This window comes from Hesperophylax consimilis, chromosome 10, assembly GCF_061612785.1.
Source record: "Hesperophylax consimilis isolate HC1 chromosome 10, BYU_Hcon_1.0, whole genome shotgun sequence".
Lineage (NCBI taxonomy): Eukaryota > Metazoa > Arthropoda > Insecta > Trichoptera > Limnephilidae > Hesperophylax > Hesperophylax consimilis.
This window is the reverse complement of record NC_142845.1, coordinates 38,272,648-38,292,009: the sequence shown is the minus strand read 5'-3', so window position 1 is coordinate 38,292,009 and position 19,362 is coordinate 38,272,648. Positions and strand designations below refer to the sequence as shown.

General features: G+C 34.3%; 1 protein-coding gene and 2 non-coding genes across 5 annotated transcripts in view; 2 read left to right on the top strand and 1 right to left on the bottom strand.

The window, feature by feature from the left end:
• The window catches only part of LOC149420727 (rho guanine nucleotide exchange factor 10-like protein), a 430,013-nt gene that overhangs the window by 188,751 nt on the left and 221,900 nt on the right, over positions 1 to 19,362 (bottom strand). For 2 of the 3 annotated variants that reach the window (XM_089636921.1, XM_089636922.1), the window contains exon 1: positions 12,232 to 12,518. The exons of the other annotated variant lie outside the window; for it this stretch is intronic. Coding sequence is in view for 1 of the 2 variants with exons in the window: in XM_089636922.1 (XP_089493048.1) it covers positions 12,232 to 12,247 (16 nt within the window). In the remaining variant the exon portion in view is untranslated. Of the gene's footprint in view, positions 1 to 12,231; positions 12,519 to 19,362 lie in introns of those variants that run through there. 3 annotated transcript variants of the gene reach the window in all.
• Positions 6,860 to 6,978, top strand: LOC149420730 (5S ribosomal RNA). Its single transcript, XR_016302744.1, has one exon. It is a non-coding gene; the product is annotated as a 5S ribosomal RNA (ribosomal RNA).
• On the top strand, positions 7,301 to 7,419 carry LOC149420729 (5S ribosomal RNA). Its single transcript, XR_016302752.1, has one exon. It is a non-coding gene; the product is annotated as a 5S ribosomal RNA (ribosomal RNA).

Below are 19,362 nucleotides of genomic sequence, written 5' to 3'. Positions count from 1 at the left end.
TATATTATTATGGGATTGTCAAAGAGCAAATTCAATGACATATTTAATCAGGAAAGCTTTCCTTGACCTAACACCGGACTTGATGTTAAACATACACAAAACATATGTGCGACCTCTCCTGGAATATGCTTTTTAAATATGTAGACCTAATAGAGAGAGTACAAAGAATATTTACAAAAATACCAAGAGCTTTGAAAGACCGGCAATATGAAGATAGACTCAAGGAACTAAGGGGTGACTTGATTGATTGAATTTTATCTGGACATCATAGTTGCTCTGGCATCCAAGAAATCTTCACCATCAATAAAAATATAAATATATCAGTGAAGAAGAACATTATACTAATGAATCTAAACGAAACATGAAATAGAACAAGACTATTTCACGTTTCGTTTACATTTATTCCTATTATCTTCTTATTCAATGATATATTACATTGATGGGTATAACCTAAGAAAATAAGTTTAGAGAAAAAGTTTTTCCTGAAAAATATAAATCTCCGCGGACACAAAATTAATAAAACACCATTTGCATCCAATCCTAGGAAACATTTCATTGCAAGTAGGAAAGTGGAGGCATGGGAAAATCTTACACAACATGTTATCGATTCTACTAATATAAACTAATTTAGAACAGTGGCTCAGTGGTCCAGAGCACCTGACCAGACATCAGAAGGTGCGGGTTCAATTCCCGTCGGCGGCATTTATTTTTACTCAGGAGATATTTTCAATGTGTATGGATATTTCAGGGGACTAATTATTGCTTATAATAACTCAATTACTGTTAAAGGCCTGCCTGCTCATTTAATATATAATTTTGTTTTATTTTATTTAAAAAAAAAATTAATGAAACAATTATCATTTATAAATGGTTATGAAAAGCTTCTTTAGACCTACCCATGCAATCTAAATGGCTTCATATGTTTTCCAAACACATAACAAAAATCGTATCGTTAAAAGAGAAATTTAAAAATCCCACTTCCAAAATAAATTTTTATGTAGGTCACCTTTTCGGATCCCATTTGAGGGGTAGTTAAAAATACGTGATTTAAAAAACTGACGAGACAGGAATAAGTGCCTCGGTGCGTTCCATTTTCCCGTCAAACTGGATTTAGTATAAACACGTGTCAGAGCAGGGAGTTAGAGTAGTAACTGGACTATTAAGTTTTTACCACATAGAAATTTAAATGTTTAGTAAAAATGCTAAAGTAGTTACTTACTATACAGCAAGAGCAACAACAAGGCGTAACCTACATAATCGATTAAATAATGATTAGTCAAAACTAATTAACACATCATTTTTGAAAGCCGGAAACAATAGGCATATAAATAAACTTGAATTTCAACCTATGGCAAAGAACGATATTGATACAAGATAAATAAGTCAAGGCTAATGTTGCAATGTACCGATTTAGTTTCGAAGTATTCGTATCTCGAGGAAGTACACGAAAATACAAAAAATAACAAGTCAATAGTTCAACAGGAAAATAAAGCAATCTAATAAAGTGACTAAGGTCGAAATAGGATAAATATTTATATCGAATATCTACGGCAATGAGTGAACGAGTTCAGATTATAATAGATTTAAAAATTAAATATTTATTTACGACTGCTTACAGTAGTATCTGGGTCTAAAGGCTAAAGTTATATTATATTACTATGGCCCGGTATCAATCCGCATGCTCGGTATGTTGGTATGTACGACATTCCTCGCTCAAATTTAAGCGGGCTAAATCTGCCGCTCAAAGCTGCGATAAGCCACAGAAGAGTTCCTTTTTTAATCGCCAAGGCATTTGACATGTCAAATCTGACATTTTCATTCATAAATAGCCTAGTTTTATATGTATGAACTGTAGCGATATGGGATGACGATGTTATTAATTGATAATCAATCTAAAATGATCGGGTAAGAGATTTCAAAAGTTACAGCGTGAGAACAGATTGCGGTTAATTTCATTAAGGCGATGCAATACATCGCGTAATATTTTAAATTGACCCGCTATCAATAACAACCCTTACGTAGATGGCGATAAGGTTTAAATTCCCGCTTAACACCATCCGCCTGTTTTGATTTATGTTAACAAAAAAACATGGCCAAAAAGTGCCTATTATTTTATTTTGTGGATGTTCAGGCACAAATATTTAAATGTTTTCCGATCATTTTATAAATAACTTAATTTGCCACATTAAAAATAAAACTATAACCGAAAATGGGTTCGTAAGTAGAAAAATTTTGAACATTAAAGCAGTTTTCATAGGCCTTATAAATTATTTTTTGCTGGGCTTATAAAAAGACTTATGTAAAAAATACTCGATTATTTCAAAGGCCAAGATGTATTCTACTCGCAGTATTTAATTAAAACATCTGAAACATTTCTAGGCGAACAAATTTTCAAACCAAAAATACACGCCAAACGCGCGCCCAACATTTGTACACGGTTGACATTTGTCACATGAGAACGGGTCGCTTCTACGATTCGTTCTTAAGTTCAACAGCTCGGCTGTGGAACGAACTGCCGGCCTCTGTGTTTCCTCCCTCCTACAACATGGGACTCTTCACGACCTATGTTCACTACTTCCTCTCCACAAAAAGACCCTCCACACAGCATCCCCAAAGATGACATAGGCCCTGAGGGAAATTATTTTCTTCAGGGCCTCCTCTGTGGAGTTAATATAAAAAAAAAACATGATTTTGCATTACTACGTATAGTGTACGACTCCAGCAAAACAAATACTATACTAAAATTAGTATCCTCTCATACAGCACCACGCTGGTTGAAGTGGGGAACTAATAGTGGTATATGTAATGTAGGTAGCTTCTTTATATTACTTTTTATTTTTAAATATAATAATATTTGCATGACTTGTATAGCGCCGTTTTTGTGCAAAATCACCTCAAGGGCGCTGTACAAACATAAAATACATTTCTACAATGATCTATGTTATTACTAACTATATATGGAGATAATATACAGTACATTACTTACATGGTAGGTCACTTGAGATTAACACTTAATTAACATTCACTAATTGTTTATTAGCGAAATATATCGATATTTTTGTCGAAACATACCGTGAGATTACTGCAAAAAGTTAGTAAATGCATAAAAAATACGGTTAAACTTTTGCATGTCTGTTGATTGTAAATACGATTGTGACGGCCTCCTTGGTCGAAGGGTAAGGCTCGACGGTAAGACGGGATGCCGTAGTCTCATTGGCTTCAGACGGTTGGGACAATAGTTTCATCACAAACTCCATTTATCCTAAATGTTAACTATTTGCATTTGTCACATTAGGCGATTCAATGCCATTGTACGAGTATATCAATATAAATACCTGTCGGCCAGAATTGTCTGTGAGTGTGTATTGTTTTCACTTTCGTACTTCAACAACCTAAAAAGCCGGCGAAGGCAATAACCGTTTACGATTTAAGTTCGTGCAAACATTTTAATAATGTTTAAATATTTTATTGAGATTGTTTTAATTGTTTACCTGCAGAGGTTTGTTCACACGTCATTTCATCAAGGCGAGTGTGTTTCTTATTTCTTTAATCGCCGTCGGATGCAGCCGTGAACTTCAAACAAAACACGAACAAAACAATGGCCGCAAATAAAATAAACAACTCATTTCCTCGGGGCATGGAATTCAATTTAAACAGTTCATGCTGAGTTTAAAGTGGCATTATTGCTGCGAATTTTATTTGCGTTTATCTTGAAACATACTGATTTGTATTAACCCTCACTAACACAATAATATCTGCATAACCGAGAGTGGTAGATAGATATATAGCCCTGGTGAAACATACTGATTTGTATTAACCCTCACTAACACAATAATATCTGCATAACCGAGAGTGGTAGATAGATATATAGCCCTGGTGAAACATACTGATTTGTATTAACCCTCACTAACACAATAATATCTGCATAACCGAGAGTGGTAGATAGATATATAGCCCTGGTGAAACATACTGATTAGTATTAACCCTCACTAACACAATAATATCTACATAACCGAGAGTGGTAGATAGATATATAGCCCTGGTGAAACATACTGATTTGTATTAACCCTCACTAACACAATAATATCTGCATAACCGAGAGTGGTAGATAGATATATAGCCCTGGTGAAACATACTGATTTGTATTAACCCTCACTAACACAATAATATCTGCATAACCGAGAGTGGTAGATAGATATATAGCCCTGGTGAAACATACTGATTTGTATTAACCCTCACTAACACAATAATATCTACATAACCGAGAGTGGTAATATATTTTTAGTAAATATATTTTTTTATGTACTCATATTATATCCTATACCCACTTTATATATATTAAATAATAAAAAAAAAATTAAAAATTATATATAGCCATGGCGAAAGACTACCATTCAGAATTAGTGTTTGGTAATTAGATGTGAATATTCAAGTACTTCCACCTTTCTCTGTTGTGGTTGCCATAGTTTCACTGGCTCTGGTTAACAGGGAGCAGTTGAGACTCCAGATTACGTACATCATTTTTTTTAGCAAAAAGCAGTAACATGCTAGTTTCAATACCTACAAGAAAATGTATACACGACACGTGTCGAGGCAACGGCCTGAAGATAGAAGCTGCTCACATCTCAAATTTAACGGATCGCATGAAATATGGCAGAGATGTGTTGATTTAAATGGTTTAAAAGGTTTGCGAGGGAATCCGCTCCAGAACGGAGACGTGAATGTAAATATAAACATACATGTCTTCGGCAGCGAAACTTGAGGCTTTTTAAAGGACTTTTGACATAAGGATGAACCTTCTAAGATGGAAGCCTTATTGAATGTTACTTTGAAATGAATATAAACGAATGCAATAAGAAATCTGTCTCATCCATTATTGAATTAAACATATCTATAATGCGAAACTACAATATAATATATGTATGTATGAAATTTATGTATAATCAAGGAAAATATTTTCAGTTCGTAATGTCGATCGCTCGAATGCTCGAATGTTCCATATCTTTCAATTTATTTTCAATAAGGAAAATAGTATTGAAACTCAAGTCGGTTGAACAAACTGGAAAATATTTATTGTAAAAAATACAAATACCTATTAAATATCAAACATTAAAAAAATAAATTATAAGAATAAAAAAGTGAAGATGGCTTTAACGAGCTGAAACCGGTTACGGTCAATAAAATTAAAGTGGAAAAAAGTTTCATTTTTGTTTTATACAAAAAGTGTTTGTAAATATCGCTAAAATCAGGCTTTTTCCACGAGTTCATGTCAAACGCGTTATTCCTTCAGAAGTTTGACAGGCAGCCGCGTCCTAAGTCCGCCCACAGCCCTCGCCGCTGGACTGGCTGGCCTGGCTGGCCTGGCTGGACGAGGGACTGATGGATTGATTATGGACGTATCGTGGCGGGGGATTGTTTCGGATCAAAAATCCCATAAAATACCCCAACAAAGACAAAGGAACTCTGAAAGACGGACAGAATATGATAGGAGGTCTGCATGATTAACTGAACAATAGTATTTTTGTTTTGGCAAGTTTTAGAACTTTCTAATAAGATAACCCAACTTATATGAAAAGAGAAGATTGATGAGAATAGAAGAATATGAAAAGAGAAGATAGAGAAAAACGTCTCATTTAGAAACCGTGAAAATCGTTTTATTAGCTAACAGCACTTTATTAAAATTAAAATAGTGGTATTACTTACAAGTCATTCCCACACACAAGCAAATATTTAAATAGTGTGATGAAGCTATTCGTTTCAAAGGGGAAAATGTTAATTATAATTTAGTTTATCCGTGGTGCATAGCGTAACCGTTCCAGGAATCTACCACCAAATCTTTTTTTAAAACAATAATTCCAAGAATTATTATTTCTGCTCAAATGTGGAAGAAGCATTACTCAAAATAAAAGTGGCGGAAAAAAACCGGAAATATCATGGAGACGTGACACTCCCCAGCTGTCTACTTTGTCAACAACTTCATGTCTACATTTCAGATATTCGGCGGACCTACAACCTGTGCACAAAGACAAATTACTATTGCTTTGAACTTTCTTCAAGTTCGCTAGGCATTTTCAAAGTAAAAAAATTATGATAATGTTCAGTTAATATTGTAAGAATTATAAATATACACGGCTTTGATTGACACAATGAGAAGGCGTGGAGAAGACATATCACGATCGAGTGAATCAATAACAAGTTTAATAGAAGAGTAATGCGACTGTGTTGAATGAGAATGAAGCGCGGGTGCCAAAGTAGGGCTAGTTCTATCACCTTTGGTTAGAAAATGTGTAATGGTTGACTGAGCGTAGGGAAGTCCTGTTTTAACTTGACCGTTTTGCATTTTGTCTGTCTATAAATTTGTTTGTATTTTCCGTTTCCGGTTCAAGATAGTGACAAATATTTTTTCAAATGTGTAATTGTCGTGTTTATTTGGACTTTCTTGTTGGCATTTTTTCAATATGGTAACAGCTGCCTGAAGAAAGTTTGAAAAAAAATGGGTGTGTCAAGCCTACGCAAGACAGAAGTGAAACTTCTAGTATTCTTCTCTCTCTCTCTTTTCATTTCATTCTCTCTTTTTTTCTGTCTATTGACATATTTATAAGTAGCATGTGATAAAAAAAATTAAAAGTTATAAAAAAAGAAAAAAAAAATTAGTTAAAGCGGGGATCGAACCTCGGTTCTTCACGACCACAGTCGTGCGCTCTGCCTGTAGACAGCGAAGATGAGTTAGGAGAGTGAGTTAAACTAGGTATATAATATTTACACCTTGCTAATGTTTTCAGTATTATTAGGGCTTTTTTATACTAATTTTCATATATTTATTGGCAGGTAGAGTAGAAATTAATATTGTTTAGCGTTTGCCAACGACCATACCATGTTGAACACACCGGTTCTCGTCCGATCACCGAAGTTAAGCAACATTGGGCGCGGTCAGTACTTGGATGGGTGACCGCTTGGGAACACCGCGTGCCGTTGGCCTATTTTTTATTTTAATTTCATGTTTTTTTTATTTTTTTATCATTACTATAATTAATAATATCATAAAATTCTTTAACTTTTCAAGTATGCTACAGGCCTAAAATATTACTTAGTGGATTGATATTATGGTCAACCATTGAAAAAAAAAATTCCTACAAACTTATTAATATAATTACGATCTTTTTCAAGCGCGTATGTAATGATTATTTTTATCAACCTCGCACACACCTTGCTAATTTTTTCAATATTATTAGGGCTTTTTTATACTAATTTTCATATATTTATTGGCAGGTAGAATAGAAATTAATATTGTTTAACTTTTGCCAACGACCATACCATTTTGAACACACCGGTTCTCGTCCGATCACCGAAGTTAAGCAACATTGGGCGCGGTCAGTACTTGGATGGGTGACCGCTTGGGAACACCGCGTGCCGTTGGCCCATTTTTTATTTTAATTTTATGTTTTTTTTCATTTTTTTATCGTTAACATCATAAAAAATTTTATATCATTCTTTAACTTTTCAATTATGCTACAGGCCTAAAATATTACTTAGTGGATTGATATTATGGTCAACCATTAAAAAAAAAAAATTCCTTAAAAACAAAAAAATAATATTCCATGGCCGAGAATCGAACTCGGATCAACTGCTTCGAATGCAACTATGCTGACCATTACACCACCAACGCCAGTTGTCGAGATGAGCTAAGAAGCATTTATATTTTACTTCAAAACTTTTACTACATCAAATGAACTTTAATCGGTCCCGCATTTTCGTTTCGGTCATGAGTTGGTTTTACTCCTCGAAATTGCATGACGCGCGTAAAGAAGTTTCACTTCAAAAAGAATTGTCATCGAGATAGTGACGTTTGTTTGGACAAATAGTATACTTCCTTATTTGAAATAAAATATATGGATTATTATTAAGTAGGTAGGTATTTAAATATCTACTTACAAAGGACTCGGGGAGGAATTTTGGTTTTGTTTTATTAAATGCGAGAAAATAAGAAACATACTCTCTTGAACGAGAGTTTTACCGTTCACAGAACTACCAGGATGCAAATCTCTATTCGATTGCATGTTTAACACTGTCTCCAGTTACGTAGGAGAGGCTCTTCCTCCGAATCTCTCAATTTATACGTAATTAATGGAACAAATCTCGTAGGGCCCTTGTCCATAGTCCCTTGCTTCTCCGCATTCTTTTCTCGGAGGACTGAGAAATTTGGATGAAGGTTTAATATGAAATGTCGGAGCTTCGGCCCCGAGCGACGGGGAATTTAACAGCGAGCGTGGGCAGCGGGTAGCGCGTTTAATTACAAATAAATGGATTCTGATAACAAATTCTGAACGAGAATAATCTGGAGCAAGTTTATAAAGTATTAAAGTAGTAGGTTAATAGCAAACAATTGAAACTTAGCGTAATTGCAGCGAGATTAACGCTGTACTTGTTTATTTTATGTGAAGACGTAAAGACGCGGCATTTTTCAACACGTTTACACAACAAGGTTTAGTAATTACTCAGAAGGTGGGATTCTCAATGCGTTTAGAATAAATAAAGCGCATACAAGTTATTGACGTGGTGTGCGGCGTGCATTGTCACATGCGATACTAACGTATGGATTTGATGCGGGTTTCTTGACAAACAGTTATTAGTTATTACATCGGCGTGACCGATCCAATATGGAAATGCCAATGCAATGTCTATTAGTTATACTGAAGTTAATTAGTTTTATGTCCATTCACGTCTCAAACCACTGAAAATGAAAACCACTTATTACGGTGCAGGCGAACGTGCTACAAACATGGTAATAATACCAAACTGGAATACCGAATAATTTATTTGTATTAAAATATCTAATTAATCTCTTTTATCTCCGCGATCGCAACTCTCTTTTGAGGGGTACCGCGTGGCGCAAGAGATATACACCGAACAAAGCTATGTGATTCATATCTAACAACTGATAGATTCTTATTCATTTGTAAACAGAACTATGATAATATCTCCGGAATGTTATCTTTTGTGTATATACAATTATCTACATTCAATAATCTGACTTGAAGCTATAATAATATGTACAATGAAACCATCTAATTAATTCCTTTCAGTGGACGAATTTGGGTCAATTTCACCAGGAACATAATATAATGATAATTAGATAGTACACAATAAGGACACGAAAGCGCAAATCATGCGCCCATAATGAAGATGCTTTTTGCAGTAGCTTATATAATTATCTGAGAAAGGAAGTTGTACAATGTACAGATCCACAGAAGTACTTAAATTCATATATATATACTTATTTAATTAACAAACCAATCATATTTAATAGGTCGCATTTCGAGTTGTGTTTGGGTTTTACTGAGCTTCGTTTGGTCATATCATTTTGTCCCCACTGTACCGGGATCTTTTGAAAGTGAACTCGATACAGATTGGCACCGCACTCGCAGTATGGGAATTGAGGTCTAAACGAAACCAAGAGTTAAAGAGTTTGGTCGCAAACCGCAAGCGATCAAACTCACTGGGTATAATAGTGATAATTGGAAAAGTGGATAAGTTCTACAGAAAACAGCCATCACCAGACTTAGTAAAGCTGATTTATTAGTGAAAAGTGAATAAGCTATCCCTGATGATAGACAAACTAAAAATAAGATATGTCGGGTACGCAACAGGAAGACGTGGCTCGTTTTTTTTTTTTTTTTTTATCCTCAAATGAAATGTACACATTAATTTTATGTTTTAATCTTATACCATAGAAATTTTATAATACCCACGCACAGACTTTGCCTTTGTGGGATTTTTTGCTAAATACTAAACTGTATTTTTATTTGTATAACTGTCACAATGTATAAAAACATATAAAAACTTTCAATAAATTAAAAAAAAAAGTAATTGAATAAGTCATTGAATTTGTATGAAGCTAGGAGTTGTGGGCTAGTACGCAATATTATGAATGGTGTAGTACTAAAGAAATACTAAAAGCATCTTTGATTCTAATACTTTTTGGTAGTACTGTGCTCATACTGTCTTTGTTAGAGTTTGGTATGGCATGGCGGCTTTGTGCAGAACCGTTTGGGCCCGGCCAGTGCCTATGTTGTGTGGTCTGGTCGCCTCTGGCCAAACGGAGAAACTCTGTTGGAGAATTTCATTTGGCTTGGTGATTTTTCCCACACTCTAAAGATCATCAAAGACATTGTAAAATTTTAAAAAAGTATTGTGCGCACACCAAAGTGAAAACACGAGCTGGTAGCTAACTCCCGCCTAACTAGTTACCTGGTACCTGCCTACAAGCCTACCAGCCTACCGGCTGATGTTCATAGGCTCTTTGGAAGGCTGATCTATTCGGTTGAGGATAAACAGAAAGCTTCGGAGTTAACTCCATAAAATACGAAAATTGTATAACTCTTTTCTAAGATTCCTTCGAATTGGAAGGGAACAACACAAAGTACAATGACTGGAAGATTGATTCAGTGTAGCACAATAAGTCAAACTCTCGAAATGGCAATGTTGACAGCGCTTAGGGTAGGTACAGCTAAGTTCGCCCTAGGGAGCGAAATCTGCTATAAAAATATGCATCGCAATTTCGCCAGAGATAACGAACAGAGATTTTCAAAAACAAATAGATATCTACTATTAAATGTTTATAATACAGATGTCAAAACACCATCGCACGGGGCCTGGAGTTTTTTGTGTGCAGGGTGGACCGATACGCTTCCCGAAGTTTATTATTCATAATAAAAATTATACAAAATAAAATATTGCGATCTGCACCAGAACCACGATCAGAAGTGAAATCGTGAAGATGACCGTCATGCCAAACACTAAACCCAACTCCTCATGGATAATACTCGTGAAAAGGAGGGGAATCACATTTTATCATCATAATCTAACGCAATATGTAATAATTGAGATGCCATTTTCACGAACATTTTGCTGTTATTACATGTTGTCCTTGTAGTCAAGTTACGTCTTAAAATGCAATAATTTTTACTCGTGAGGGCAACAGATATAAATGATAATAATTTTACGACTTTTCAAGAGTGTGTAGTTATGCACTAGCGGTTCGTGCAATACGGCAGGGGGGGCACTGCTTCCTTAAAAAAATATAGTAGAAAATGTGAGAAAGATACACGTATCTATCAGTGGCGGTCGGTGACTTTTTGTAGAAGGGATGCTGGACATCAAATGTTTATACTCGTACTTAATACGTACTTGATATCAAATATGCACATCTAGACGCTAGCCCACGAACAAGATACAATTAGGTAGATACAAAAATGTTCTTGCCTCCCCAGTTATTAACCCCGGAAACCGCCACTGGTAATTAGTAATTTTGAACTATTTCCACTCAGAAAATTCAATTTGTTGCTAAAACATCTGGTAGGTAGTTAACAGTTAAAAGCTACATATTATAATTTATATTTATATGTGTTATTATTGTTCGGGAAATTATACATGTAGCTACATAAAATGCATTCGCAGTAAATAATTAGTAGAAATAAATATATCTGTAATACAACTTTTATACTGACAGATTAATATTATTGTTGTTTGTTTTTGGGGTGTTATGCCGTGTTGCGCTAACTCCTTCTTTAGCCGACGTTTCGGACAGCGTAGCAGTGTCCATCATCAGGGCAGATCCAGATCTGCCCTGATGATAGCGCAACACGGCATAACACCCCAAAAACAAACAAAAAAAATTCTTTTGGCCGTGAAAATCTAAAAACTTACCAGATTAATATTAACTTAAAATTGCATTGTCTGTCAAATGTCGATCGTGATAGACAGCTAGTTCCATTTTAATAACAGAAATAAATGTATGGAATGCATTTATATTTATGCTACTTCATTTTTTCTGTACAATTTTAATTATTTATAATAAATTGAAATGAATTTTAGATATAAAGGGAAAGTTGTATGGTTACGCCCACCTATAAATTTAATTGAGTTTGCATAAATTTGCAATAAGTGCGTATCTGCCAAATATAATTAATACCAGATTTTTTTTACTTTTTGCCATTACATGAGTTGTTCATTTTTTTACAGAATCACTCACAACATTATTTACTACCAACATGTTATTATATGGCAATTTATTTTTTACGTCTACGTTCCTACTACTAACTGTCTACTCTAACTAAAAACATGCATCGATCATGGTGAAAAAATACAATTTAATAGTTTAAGTTAACATAAACGTGCTCTTCAACTACACAAATAATATTCAGAATATCTCCAAGTGTAGGTTTTACATACATATAGCTGTTTCCATTGAAATATGAATCCTTTATGCACCGAGAATTCCCCAAATTCTTAGCACAGTCATTCACGAACACATGTCACTTGCAATATTTGTCAGGGCCTTTTTCTGCCACTTTTTCCCAAACTCTAACACCAATTATTACGGTAAAATTAAATAAACAACATAAAGTATTTGACAATACGATGACACATGCGGTGGCAATTACACTGCAACCTTTTATTGCACACAGATAAAAACAAAACAAGCGGGCGCCGAACGCACAAAACGACCGTACCGCACAACTGGCGGCGAAAGACTAAACTAAATGAATTTGTTCGCCACGGTTGGGACCGGAAATTCCACAGAGAAGTCGTGTACAAGGCACGTAACCGAGAGATCATTTTAAAAATAGGTATGCAATATGGCGGGGTGTATAAATGGTTAATTCCCTTCGTTCGTCTTGGACCCGACTGATGCGATGGTAGAAGAGGTGTGGACCGGACGCATGGAGTGTCTGTCTATGAAATGTCTGGGCCAGGTGGGTCCAAATGAAATACGCGACAATCGCGTAATGCCGTAATTAATTTTTAAGGCAATTCTTTTTCGCTCACCTACTGAAGAGCGTTGTGTATTTTAATCAACAAATTAAAATACGCAAACGTGTTCGAATTGAAGTAGGGGTAATGGAGGAAATGTGCCTAAATGGTAAGCGAATGAACTTTTAATTATTAGCACCACATGTGGGCTTCAAAAACGTAGGATTTTGTGTGATAACACTGATAACATTAATGTGCCGGATAAACTTTATTATTGTCATTATGGTATCGGTATTTTTTCGTTAACGTTTCGAGGCTGGCGGAAGAATGTTAGGAACTTCCTTGCAATACTTATTAAATATATTAATTAATAAAGATTGCGCTTATTTAAAAAAAAAAATATTGTGAAATACCTACATAGTATTCATATAAAGTGAAAAAATATTTTTATTTGAAGACATCATTTCGAAAAAGGGACATAAAGAAACAGAAAATTTAATCACCATCCATTAATTTTATTTATATAGATACGTATAAGACACAACAAATTAATTATAAACATTAGATCAGAAGATTAGCTAGCACTGGGTGGGCGGGAGATAGCTTGCAAGGAATAAGATATCTGTGGAAATGACAAGGCCGTTTACAAAACAGATCCTAAAAATACAACATCGTGTGTATTTACATAAACTGAGACGATGATTCATATTTTTATTGCGATCTTATGCAAATTTTTACGAGTTTTTCAGCAAAATATACAAGATCTCATTTAAGGCGATGCACTACGTAGTAATGCAAAATCACGTGTTTTTGGTTTGAAAATTTGGTCGCCTTGAAATGTTTCAGATGCTTTAATTAAATACTGCGAGTAGAATACATCTTGGCCTTTGAAATAATCGAGGATTTTTTAGAAAAGTCTTTTTATTAGCCCAGAAAAAATAATGTATAAGGCCTATGAAAACTGCTTTAAAGTTCAAAATCTCCTACTTATGATTTTATTGTATAATGTGGAAAATTAAGTTATTTATAAAATGATCGGAAAAGAATTAAATATTTATGCCTGAACATCCACAAAATAAAATAAAGGCACTTTTTGGCCATGTTTTTTTCTTGCATAAATCAAAACAGGCGGATGGTGTTAAGCGGGAATTTAAACCTTATCGCCATTTAAAATATTACACGACGTAGTGCATCGCCTTAATATCTTCTAATATACAGGGTGTCCGAGGGTAAAATTCACAAACTTCGAAAGGTGATTCTAAAAGATGGTAGATGTAAAAAAAAGTAAATAACTGTTTCGAAATTTTGTTGTTTTTTCCCATAATTTTTTTTTCTATAAAAGAATATTATTTTTCCATACAAACAATTCAACTTGTGTACCTGAAAACTACCTTAAAAAGTCTTTTACTTGTACTATCAATATACGTTTGTTTTTTTAGTATGACAGATCAGCATCGGAGATAATATAAGTTTGACTTTATTGTGCAATGGTGTTAGATTATATTGTTCGTTTCATGTAACGTTTTTCAGTAAAAATGTAATGTGAATGTGAAAAAGAAAGCAGAAACAGATAAGTTAAGAGCTTAAATTTGAATAAAATGTTTACATTTTTATTCAGAAACTTCATATTGTATATTTATTACTGTTTCTTTACATGCATTATCACTGTTTACATCTGAATTATGAACCTCACTAGGACTAGCCTGTGTCGAGGTTTATAATTTTACAAAATAACACAAAGTAATATTTATATTGGAAGAAAAATATTCTTGCAAGAATAATGGGTATCTACGAAGCTGAAGGAAATTATTTTAATAAAGTAGTAAACATGTAGGGTTACCATGTGAAATAACATATTTTGCTAATAATTTAAAAGAACAAACAAATGTAGAAGAAAAAAATGCTGTAAATTATGCGATTAATTTAGGACAAGGGTAGGGAAAAAACATATACAATATATTTTAACGTAACATCTTTCCACACTCATTTTTAAAACATTTTTTAAGCAATTAAAATTTTGTGACTTCCATGATTCCTCCTTTAATTTGACCTTAATTGTTACGGTGACGGTTTTTAATTTTTCACTATCCTTGGCTTTTTTCTTTAATCTATAGCTCATAAATCTCAGCAATGTTTTACCATGATCTGTTATATTAGTAGTGAGGAACACTGTGGTTCAAATTTAGATTTTCATAATATGATCGATACAGCTTGAAATGGTAGTAGAAACTCTTGTAGGTAAAATTATATATACCAAAAGTGAGATGTATTATTAATTTTTCATATCACTTAAATCGAAAAATTATCATTTTAGAGTGCTGTTCTAGTGGTAGAACGCAATTTAAGTGATAGGAATAAATTAAATGCCTAAAATTAAGTTGTTAAGCGCCCATAAGGTGATTTTCCCACTAAAACGGTGTTATACAAATAATCCATTCATTATTATTATTACAACAAATCCACCCAAATAAACTTAATCATATATCCAGAGTTATATTACTTTACTTGGTGGTGTTTGTTTAGTTACATTTATAATAGTGCATCAAGGAAGCCAGCTATCGGGCCAGACAATAGGATCGATACAAGACGCAACAATGGAACATTTCCGTCCGCGGCCCTCGGATCACTCCCCCTGCCGCGGCGGGCCGGAATGAGATAGCGGGATGGTCCACACAAATAGCCGTGTTGGTGTTAGTGTTCCCATATCCTATATTATTCTCCCGAGTTCCTTCGGGAGACAGAAGGTACCTGGATAATATAGTACAACACTACACACAAGAAGGGACAACCCAGAGGCGGGTATCTAAATTTTAAGCTCCCCCAAAAAATAGCCCCCACTTTAAAAAAACGAGATATGGTTGGTTTTATCGTTTTATTACTTAAACAAAGTTAAGTAACTATCACAAGCACTAGAAAACCTCTACAATTTAATACACAAACCAAATTGATTAAGGGCACTGTAGTCATGGTACCTACATAAAAAATTATACAGTCGAAAGACTTAATAAAGATTCCTGAGCGTATTTGGAGTCGATGACATCTTTTTCAATTAACACAAAAATATATATTCTTCCATCACACGTCGCCACTGGGTGTAACCTAGCGCGTCACGTGATACGCACTCAGTCACGTTCCAGTAGGCCGTACAAACCGTACAGACGAGACAGAGCACATATTACAAAATTATAAAACAGCGCCATCTGTTGGACAAACACGTATTTTTTTAAAACAGCGCAGTCTGTTGGACGTAAAAGTAAGACGCGCTTTTGTTTCTCTACCTGCCCAAACAGACTGAGCCACAGCAACATAAAAATAAAACATAACTACATTGAAATCACAATGATTTCAACAAACAGATACTCCAAGTTAACTTAAGTTAAGTTAAGAATTAACCTATAATTTATAAGTCTGAAAATGTACCCGTGCCCCGGGTCTTGTTACGCCACTGGGATAGCCCCACCTTGGTCCTTAGCCCTACAGAACCCCAAACGCTGACCAAACACTTGCCCATATCCGACCGGATAGGGCCAAACACAACACCGCATCTCTTCTTCGTTAAACCATCCCACACCCTTCAGAAAGGGCAAAATTCAACAAGAACACCAAGTTTGGGCACGATAATATGATTTTGAAATTATTCTTGTGTCAGATAAAGAATCTCTAAAATAAAGGCAATAGAATTGGGGGAAATTGATTACTCTGCATAAGGCTTTGCATTCGATGGCTTCTGCTGCGTTCATACTCGGCATGAGTTTCGCTTTTATTCGGAGGTTTACGGGTTTTTATATTGAAGCGCCTTATGGGCCGTTTTACACGATTGTTTTTTTTTCATACCGATCCCCACGTGGAAAAAACAACGGGGACCATGTAAAAATCTTTTGCTTTACACGATAATTTTATTGTTACATTAGCAGTATTTTTTTAAAATTATATGGCACAGCGCCCTTGAGGTGATTTTTCACAAAAACGGCGCTATACAAATTATCCAATTATTATTAACGTGTGCCTCACCGGGTGCTTACCCGTGCTGAGCCCCATTTTACAATTTTATAAGATGCAATATAATATATTTTATTTACATTTTATTATGTATGTAAATAATATAAAAATATATTTTAGTGTGCATTTACTATAAAAATTAAATGAAGTTAAATGAAATTAAAAATATTATATGACTTCTATATTTAGACTTCATATAGAGAGTTGCCATTAGAGAAGATATAATATATCTAAATCTTCGAAAAATGCCAAAACCTTGAACCAAAACTTAAAGCAAACTGAAAAAATCTTCCGAGAAAAATACATGACCGAAACCTTTTGGTAAAGAAGATTGCGGGTTCAATTCCCGTCAGCGGCGTGTATTTTTTCTCGTAAGGTTTTTTTCAATTTATTTAATTTATGTATTTATTTATTAACGCCCTTTTTAGGGGCTTTTACACATGAATAGTAAAAAATATACATTAACACAATACATATTTACTATACATAACTAAACTATCTCAGTAACAATCTTTTGTATTTGTTAAGTGATAAATTAAAGATGTCCACTGACTCGGTATAATATTTCCCTCAATAGTATTCTGGGTAATGGGGAATAAATATGGTAGTTAGTACCAAAATTTCTGCACTTTAATAAATCCCGACTTTTAGTAATTACGTAGTGAAATCCGAAAGCTTATCAACGCAAGCAATTCTTGACTATCATTTAGAATTTTATACCCGTTTTAAAAGTTAGAAAAAGTAAGAATTTATTTTGTATTCTTTCAATAGCCTATACGTCAATATTGTAATGTGGGTTCCAGACGGGAGGATTGTACTTAAATTGACTTCTAACAAAGGCAAAATATAACAGTTTAATACACTTAATATTGTTGAATTTCTAGTTAACCTAGATATAAATCATAATATTTGTAAGCCCTTGTTATAGATTTCCGTTGTGGTTAACAAAAGAAAGATTTGATTGAAAAGTGCTGCTCAAGACTTTAATCTGTGTAATGTCTCAAGAGTATTGTTATCAATGTTGTAACTAAATATCACTGGATTTTTTATTCGAAAAAATCTGACACTTTAAGATATTTAAGTAAGTGTTTTCATGGCATCAAATTAACAATTTGTTGATATTATCTTGAAGAGTTTTACAATGATCAATATTTTGAACAATTCTAAAAATTAAGAGATCATCACATAAAGTAAGATGAATACATCATGAAATATATAGGTGTTTAAGGCTAATAATTATTGCTTAAAATAATAAGTTATCCTTTGTGCTATACACACATAACCTTGTCTCTTATACATTAGGTTATCATTAAAAAAATAACATATTATTTCATTTTAAATAATAAAAAAACGAGAAATCCTGAAACATTTCCATATAATTATACCCATCAAACTGTACGAAAATCGGTACTTAAAAGAACAAGTTAAAATCGCCTATTAAATAAAACAACGTTTTTAAAATCTCTTCAGTCATCGCATTGCCTACAAAAAGACGCCGGGAGCTTTTGAGCGTATTGATGCAAGATGAGGGTATTAGTATAGAGTACTGACGACGAAATTCAGGAAATCGAGCCCGTATAATAACGTGGTGATTATTTCCAATTGGGTTGACTTACAGTGGCCTAATGCCCTTAATTAAATGACAATAGCTGAACCAGATTTCAACCTATTGCGTGTCTTTGAAATAACTTATTATTACAATTCTGGGGAAGACTTAAATAAGTAATCATTGGAGAAGAACATATTAATAAATCTAAACATGAAACAGAACAAGACATAGAAAATAAAAAGGTACATAACGGTCGCAACTGGGGTTCGAACTCGGGACCCCAGTCTTACCCGGCCAACAATTAATTAATAGAGACCTGATTATTTTTGTCGATTTCACTTTCAATTTGAAAATTATGAATATTATCCTCAATTAATCCTCTTTTTTGTTACTTTACTTGAATAACTATAGAAATTGAAAAGCAGCCAAAAAAAAGACTAATTAATTGTGGATGATATTGCTAATTATTATATTGAAATATGAGGTCGATAAAATGACGGAAAATAAATAGGTCTCAATTAATGGCGCATTGGTTAGAGCAGGGCTTCCCTAACTGTGAGTCGCGACGCCCCGGGGCGCCGCGGGATCATCCCAGGGGCGTCGTGAGGCAATCTTTATAGCGAGAATATCGTTCCATCAGCACTGCAGCGTTAAGGGTTATTACCGTTTGCGACATCATACTTGTGTGAGACAGGTTTCTCTGCAGTTGCAGTAATTAAGAATAAGTACAGATCAAAAATAAATTTAGAGGCAGAGACGAGAGTGGCGATTTCGAAACTTCAACCTCGTTTTGAGAAACTATGCTCAGAAAAGCAAGCACATCCTTCTCATGAATACCAAAGAAAAAAATTGCTTTTTTATCTTTTTTGTTTGCTTTCATTTTTGTTTTTATGTTGTGTTCTTTATTTTCTAATAAAAAATTTAGATACTATTTGGAGTTTTTCTGACAAATTGTTATTAGGTAACGTACCCATACTACGTGACCCGTTCAGGGGGGGGGGTTCAATACTACGCTTGGTACAAATGAGCGGCGGGGGGCTTAGATTTTTAGTCACTGGGGG